General features: G+C 39.4%; 2 protein-coding genes across 2 annotated transcripts in view; one reads left to right on the top strand and one right to left on the bottom strand.

Moving 5' to 3' along the window:
- Nucleotides 1-304: 304 nt before the first annotated feature.
- On the bottom strand, nt 305-1,154 carry LOC138041783 (uncharacterized). Its single transcript, XM_068887490.1, is given in 2 exon segments — nt 305-754; nt 1,002-1,154. Coding segments are annotated over 2 exon segments (603 nt in total).
- A 3,644-nt stretch (nt 1,155-4,798) lies between these two features.
- LOC138039765 (uncharacterized) overlaps nt 4,799-8,254 on the top strand; it is a 13,006-nt gene continuing 9,550 nt past the window's right edge. Inside the window, exons 1-5 of the mRNA XM_068885613.1 lie at nt 4,799-4,943; nt 6,345-6,410; nt 6,666-6,752; nt 7,167-7,223; nt 7,793-7,834. Of these exons, the coding sequence (XP_068741714.1) occupies nt 4,799-4,943; nt 6,345-6,410; nt 6,666-6,752; nt 7,167-7,223; nt 7,793-7,834 (397 nt within the window). The remainder of the gene's footprint in view (nt 4,944-6,344; nt 6,411-6,665; nt 6,753-7,166; nt 7,224-7,792; nt 7,835-8,254) is intronic.

Here is an 8,254-nt window from a genome sequence, read left to right as displayed (position 1 = left end):
CACTTAAATAAAGTTCCTTTCCTTTTGTAGAAATTAATTGAACAGCTGGAAACAACAGAACTGACAATTGCGACAGTCAAATCCTTTAATAAAAAAGCACAGCAGCTGCTCATTTTTAACAGCACATTACTGAACCTGTGAAGTTATGAAAATCAAGAAATAGCATAGGTATTTGATAAAGAAACTCCTCAGAAATGTAACATTTTTGTTTTGGGTTTTCTACGAGGCTTGAACTTGTTTCAAACTTGCAGCCATTGCCGGACATTCTTGTTTCTAGTATGTTGCAAACGGTTAAGGTCTGCGACTACAAGGGATAGTAGTGAGACAGTATGGCAGTTACGTTATCAAAAACCGCATCCAACCCTCTCCAGTCTCGCCACATTTGCTCTTCGAGGAAATCCTGTAAGTCCTCCAACTTTATACCTTACACTCTTTAAATATTGTACTTAAGGCGTGCCCACGCTGCTTCCGACTCTTGCGTGTGAATTCCTGTCAATGGGTCTACAAAGTTATTCTGGTGCACGACTGTCCTGTGAACGGTAACATTAGGGACATGCAGGTGCAAGTTCCTGTATGCAGGCCAGTCATCCGTGTGCACTTGTGACCCAGGCAAGAGGACTCTTTGTAGAATCTGGGTAAGTGTTCCTCTGTTTCTTCTCCGCACCACTTTAAAGTAACCGCGACATGGGCTATGCTCGGTTGAAACTACTCCAAATACCCAAGCGTCATTTCTCGCCCTCCGTCCTCGTTGGTACTGCACAATGAATAATAAAATCAAGCAGACAGTATTTTATAATTGACAAATCAGCAAACAAGTGCCGGTAGGCCAACACGATTGCTATATTATTTATTTTAATAACAACTATAAATGAAAGGAATGCGTTAATATGTTTAATATGTTGCACATAATTACTTCAAGTTGGCGCCTAGATAGTAATCATTCGAGAACGCAATTAGTACTGAGAGATACATTTAAAATCTGATTTTATATCTCGACTTACTTTGGACTTGTGCTTGAATTGGCTTTCGTCGCACTTCACAACATGCACATTGCCACCGAATGGGATTATTGGCCTGTCCTCGAGATCTCTCTTGCAGAAATGCCTTAGTACCGCATACACTTTTCCAACCGTGTTCTTTGTTAGTCCAACCATCCGAGAGGCTGCACTTCGCAGCTCGCGTAGAGCCCAAAGATATACTGTAATTAGGAGTTTTCCTAATGGGATTCTTGGAAATTCGGCGAAAAAACTCCCTTCTCTCAATGACTTTTTGCGGCGACACGTTGGACATCTCCTTCAAAGATAATTGTTAACAAAACAAACGATCATAAAGTAGTATATTATTTGTGTAAATTTTGTTAGGTCAGAGACAAAGTCGTAAAGGTCACGAACAGAATTGCTGTTTTGTATTTGGAAGCCGCTCTAAATTGCATGCCTGCTATTGACAATGGAAATGAGGAGTCAGGGTGGTTTAGTGGTCATCAACCATGCCTCCCACCTCTGTGACCCGGGTTCAACTCTGTCTCGGGTCGTATGTGGGATGAGTTTAAGTCGATGTCAATCTGACTCCAAGGGTTTTTCTCCGAGTCCTCTGGTGTTCCTCCTCAAAATCGACTCCCGGCCTATTCCATCAGGCTGCGGTGCTGTGCTCCGAGATCATACATGGGTCGTGTTCAGGGGCCGAGCGCCTAGCCGGCAACACAGCTCCTTCGTTCTGACCTCGTTGGGCTGCGTCGTTACGGCATTTTGTGACTGCGATTAGCAGTGACAATTATTATCGTAGCCATACATTTCGAACTCGGAGTCTTTTCCTGGATCGCGAATGGAATCCCTTACACGTTTAACACGTTTTGGATTCTGTCGGGAGTAGATCGACAAAGTATCATAAGGGAGTTGAGGTTATCTCACCACAAATATCCATCGACGTGATTCTGATCTCTTTGCGCTACTTCCATTGCTTGATTGCACTGGCTACATCTTAAAGGGTTACCTAATAAATTTTGGCCCTGAAGCCATCGAATCATTTCGAGAATAGGACCATTACAAATAGCTGTTAATTCAATGAGGTTCATTTTCGCAATTTTATACTTCTTCTTAGTGTCCGGTGCTGCGTTTCAGGTACTCCGAAATCAATTGCTTGCGGCATTCAAAGAAAGGTTTTATGACCTATCACGCAACACCGGCAGGGGTTTTGTTATATCACACAGTTTTCACCCTCTTGTTCAGTTTCAATTAAAGTTCAAGTTTTTAATAGGCTGGCTTGCAAATAGCGAAAAGCTAATGGCGGCAAGACAAACTGTACAAAGAGTTATTTAGGGCGTTTTTTTTAAAGGAATAAATGATTATAACATACATTGATTTTTAGAATTTACGCGTTTTGTATTACGGTCGTACAATTCACTCGTTTTTCTTGCTGCAATTTTAAAACAAGAAACCATGTCTATTCAAACTTATAAAACTTCCAGGCCTTACATTTTCACGTTTAATGAACCGTTCATGTCTTGCGTTGTTAGTTTGTTTTTTCCTTAGCAAGTGTTCTGAAAAACATAACCTTTAAGTAGTAGTTACTCCATCAATACATGGCCGGTGAGATCGTAAGTAATGAAAAAGGCGAATGATTTCTTCAGTGGGATTTTACCTTGGTTAAATCTCCCACCGTAGCAACACTTTTTGCAATACTCGTGAAAAAGTATTTCCCGGTGGCGCCACGATGGCGTCACAGAGAATTAACGCGTTTTGTGTTAAGGTGGCAGAGTTTACTCATTGTTCTTGCTGCAATTTTAAAGACAAGACACCATGTCTATTCCAACCTAAACTACAACCTTCCCCCATGCCTTGCGTTGTTTGTTTGTTTTTTCCTTAACAAGTTTTCATAACCTTTAACTAAGTAGTAGTTAGCATCAAGAAAAAAAAAAGCATTCATAAAAAGAAAAATCAATACATGGCCGGAGAGATCGTAAGAAATGAAAAAGGCGAATGATTTCTTCAGTGGGATTTTACCTTGGTGATGATTTATTTTCCGGGATTTAATTAGGTGAACTCTCCCACTGTGACAACACTTTTTGCAAGACTCGTGAAAAAGTATTTCCCGGTGGCGTCGCGGTGGCGTCACAGAAAATTGAAATTTTACATGGAATTTCTGTGGAGATAAACAATTGGAGTAATAAGGAAAGGTTACGTTTTTTTTATACAAACGTTGGCCGTGTAGCACTTATATTTTAAACAGAGTTAACTGAGTGTAATGTGAAGTGCTAGATTTCAATCCCATATGAACCATGTGAGCGTTAGCCCTACAGATGGAAATGGGCCCACACATGGACAGAGAAAAACTCTGACCAGGGTGGGAATTGAACCCACGACCTTCGGGTTAGATCTCCGCCGCTCTACCGACTGAGCAACAAGGTCAGACGGGAGCAGGCCGTGGGAAGTGAAGATGTTAAAGTCACGGCATTGAACATGTACTAGTACAAGGAAAGGTTACGTTTTTTTTATACAAAGGTTGGCCGTGTAACACTTATATTTTAAAAAGAGTTAACTGAATAGAGTGTAATGTGAAGTGCTAAATTTCAATCCCATATGAACATGGGATTGAAATCTAGCACTTCACATTGCACTCTATTCAGTTAATTGGAGTAATAGACTACCATTACAAAAGCCTCACTCGCTCTCCACCCGTCGATTTAAGGCACAAAGATTTTTTGAACGTGTGTATTCTTTATTTTCGACGACGTCAGAAGGAGCGATTTAACGGAAGCCCTCCATGGAAGGTTACAATAATCCTAATGTTGACAGGAAAACAATTACCCTCTTATGAACAGGATGTGGTACACGTTATCAACGGGTTAAAGAAATGGGAAAACAACGGCCCTCTACAGTTACAAGGGAGCGCGTTGCGTAATGGTTAAGTTCATAGAAATACTCTGACAATATCATGTACTGAAATAAACCGTACTACATATGAAACCTATCTATACTAAATTAAGCGTATTCGTTCTCAATGAACAGATAACAACATCTCTCTTAGCTTGCTATATTAATATTTTGGGTTTCCTCCTATGTTAGCGGCGGCGGCGTTCTTTTGAGAAAGAGGTGTTCCTTATTTCTTTAGTGGCGTGGTTCTTGACATTTCGCAGACAATTTTGGTATTATCTTGTTCATTATTTGCGACTTTTTAAAACAGGTATCCAGTTCTCTCCGATTTCATTCATCTACTGAAACGTCTCTGCACGCGGTGTTCTCTTTTTTCACTTTGTAGCAAATTGCCAACATGTCGTCCAACAACAATAGAAATTATAGGACTCGGTCTAGGTCGGTGAAACGTTGTTTTACTTTATTACGCTTTTGTGACACGTTAAGGGTTCCTCGCGCAAACGTACAGAGAACACTTGAAAGTAGTGGACGATCGAAGGAGCTGGAATTCGCTAATAACGCCACCACCGAAGCAACTCAGGAGATGCTACTTCACTCCTTCGAGCAGTTTCTAACCAGAGAAGAAGCCCACAGGTAAAAAGGCTGATGAAAATTCTAGCTAGTAAGCTATATATGTCTTGTTGAAGTTAAAGTGCTATTTTTAATGTTTGTAGACTCAAGTTTTACCGTACCGTCAGTGGATCCACGCTCTTAACTCTAGCTGGATCGTGGATTGACGTGTGCGGCGAGACGCTGAAGCATATGTACAGAAACCGCACCAAGGTGTTCATGAGAATCGATCAAGGCAAGATCATATGTTCTTATACCAAGTATTTTAATCACTTTTGTTTCCTGGAGTATGAAAGATAATGAGGGCAGGATAAGACGTAATGGCAACTATGATGAAAAAATGCGTGCGACAGAGATCCTTAACTTGCAATCTTCTTTCAGCTGCAACGATAACTAACGGCGATGGTACGGACAGAGATGGTTCTCTGCGTGACAAAGGGGAAAGTTCTAGGAGAACCGAGCAAGGTTTGTGGAGTCACTTTTTATGTAATTATACATCATAGGCGGCATCTCGTGCATACCACAGACAGGAAAATAATATGTATGGATTCATAGCAGTCTCATTGAAAGTAGTCGAACCGCTTCTTTTTTACACTTTTATTGTAAATATGACCTTATCTTATCGCTTTTTCCCGCGCACCGCGCTATCTTTTCGTCTCTTCCCAGGTCTCCCTCGCCAGCGATCAAGATCGCGCGCAGTCTGACCTTTGCTCGTGGCAGCGGGGATTTTAGACAAATTTTATAACAAAACTAAGTTCTATTTGAATTCTTATTATGTTAATTTTCATGAACATGCTGCATTTTAAACATACTGCCTTTTCTCTTAATTTATAGATGAGAATGCAACGAGAACTGCTAAGGTTGAACAAGATCGACCCCCAAGAGATGGGAAAAGCAAATGACTTCCGGAAGTTTAAACACGAAACATTGTCATTAATATTAGTATATCTTAACATTGCTTCAAATGTATTTGTTTGTAATTGCGGAATGGGACAGTACGAATCGATGATGACTCAAGTGCAATGTTGGTTTAAGCCGGTAGGGTGTCTACTATTGTTCGTGCGCACACTTTCTGCGCCTCTCGCAATTCTAGGATTTCCTATGGGTGGCGATTATTAATAAAGGGTACATTTTTCCGCGGTTCAGAACTTAGCAAGTGCTCTTCATTTCCAGAAAAACCATTTGGGGTAAACCATGCATGCTTCAGAGATAATCAAGCTGTAATTTGGAATAGAACGCTATGCAATGTTGTTGATTAGTTACATTCGAAAAAGGCGTGGATACTCCCGATTTTCATCGTGGATTTCAATAACACTTGTTAAGATCTGCTATCCCACATATTCAGTAAATCATGCTAAAATACCTTTGAATGAGTATGAGCCGTCGTTAATTGAAGTCAAACATCCATTTTGGTGAACTTTGATGCAATTCCGCACAATTTAATGCTTTTTAACCCTTTAACTCTCAATAGACTGCCACTTATAGATTTTACTCCGTCTAATGACAGACGATTGTACTCATCAATGGGGAACCCCACGGGGCTGAAAGGGTTAACAACAGCTAGATTCACTCCAAAACTATGTCCCGTTCACTCCCAATAGTGCACTTATAGATTTTACTCTGTCTAACGCCAGACGATTTTACTCGTCAATGGGGAACCCCACGGGGCTGAAAGGGTTAAAGTCATAGGCACTCCATGCGTGGTACCTTATCCTACCTTGACATGGTGCAGCATTAATCTTGAATGTCATTGGGAAAACTGTAATCTATTAGGGGCTGTTTGGCACACTATGACACTTTTGCACTACAGATGGTTCTTAAATACCCTCCCCATGATGTTGTCTTCCTCTTTTTATGTGTATGCAGATGGTTTTCCACACCATGATGAAGACAGTGGTTTGCTGGCCCTTGAAAATGCCTGGCAATCAATAGGTTTGTATGATCATCTTGTAACCTATGCAAACCCAAGACTCTACTAATTAGTGTATATAATTAATCAATAGACTTTGCAATCCAAAACAATTAAACAATTAAAGACAATGTTTTAAAAGCCACATGCAACCCTTCAGAATAATGAAACAACTGCAAAGTCTCAAGGAGATGTAAAGACAGTCAAATGCATATATATTTGAAAACTGTTGGATAAATAAGATATTTTATTTCCTTTTAATCAATAAATGTTCACAGTAGAAATCAGCGACGATGAGGACCCCAGGTCAGCTGTGCCCAGAGGAAACACAGAAAGGTCAAATGGACCAAGGATAAGTGTTCCTGGTGAGACTTTTTTAGGTTTGAGAGGCTTCTTAATTAAAAGCCACATTCATTTTCACGAAAATGGTATGCAGAAAACCAAGGCTCTTGCTTATTTGGAAAACTACGTTACAATTACATGTAGCCGGCCAATGTTAACAAAGTACCGACGGTGTTGTCTCCCCTGACCTTCCCCTATCTACCTCCATTACTTAATCTTGTCGCTACCATAAGCAATAATCTTATTGTCATAGTTGCACGAAGCAATGTAAAGAAAATTAGAATTTTATTAAATATTAATATCCTAAATACGGTAGGGTATCAAAACAAGCCTAAAAGCCCACAGTCTTAGGGTTTAATATTTCCCTGTTTCGACCAAGGGTGATTTATATGATATACTGGTCATTTACTTTCTTCATAAACACAAATTATTTTCAGGTGCTTCTGAGCTCTCGTCAACACCTATCTGTGGGCATCGTGTGCGAGGAGTCGAACGTATGTCTTGGTGAAATGATAACAAAATGATAGTAATTATTATAATAAAAATAATAACAACAATGATGGTTGCAATACCAATAAAAACAAGATTAACATTACATTATTTATTTAAAAGTATTCAACAAAGGAGATCGAGGTGTGTGTTAAGAATGTGGTAGTAATATTAACTATTATTCTGTAACAAAGAGGCTATAATAGTGGTAGATATTTGGCTTTCTGTCAACCAGGAAGGTCATAATCCATTATTCTCTAGCAACCAATTAGTGAACATGTCAATACCCACTGACAGTGAAATATCTGGTAATATGTCAGCACAAGTGGGCAATATTATTTGAATTACAATTTTTGTCATTAGAGGGTCATTACACTGCCTCCAATGTAATTTCATTTGATCATCAAAATCACTTTTGAATTAATGAAATGATATCCTGGTTCCAGTGAACATGAGATGCTGGAAGTGGGCAATAATAATTAACCTTTGACTCAGAATAAAACTGACTTCCTTTATCAAAAGTTATACAATTATGTGATAATTATTATTAGTATAGTATTTTACATCTTTTCAGATGCAAGATTGGATGCTGAAACCTTTGTGAGTCGCTTATTTGGTAAGTATGGTGTAGCACCATTCTGAGAGTTCACTATAAATTATCAAATTTTCTTAATGGCAATTGAATATCAAGATTCTTGTTGCTACTGTTGTTGTGAAAAGAACTTGTAAGCTCTCACTATGACCAAGAAAAAGTGTGCACAGTGATGTACATTTACTTAAAGTGGGAATTAACAAAAGGTTAACTGACAGTGTGCAATCAGTGTATGCAGCAATATACCTATATAACGGTTTCGCCTGATACTTGTGCAGATAAAGTTATTGATGTGCCCATGACAACACATACTTGTATGGGGGACACGTGGGAAAAAACTGCGGTTCAGGGTGAGTAACATATCTCAGGCACATATGGCAATAAAACAAGTACTCATAAGTTAATTTTAATTATACACTTTTGAGGAGCAATTAACTGCCACCT

The sequence above is a fragment of the Montipora capricornis genome, chromosome 3, assembly GCF_036669925.1.
Source record: "Montipora capricornis isolate CH-2021 chromosome 3, ASM3666992v2, whole genome shotgun sequence".
Taxonomy (NCBI): Eukaryota; Metazoa; Cnidaria; class Anthozoa; order Scleractinia; family Acroporidae; genus Montipora; species Montipora capricornis.
This window is presented reverse-complemented; position numbering and strand designations above follow the sequence as displayed.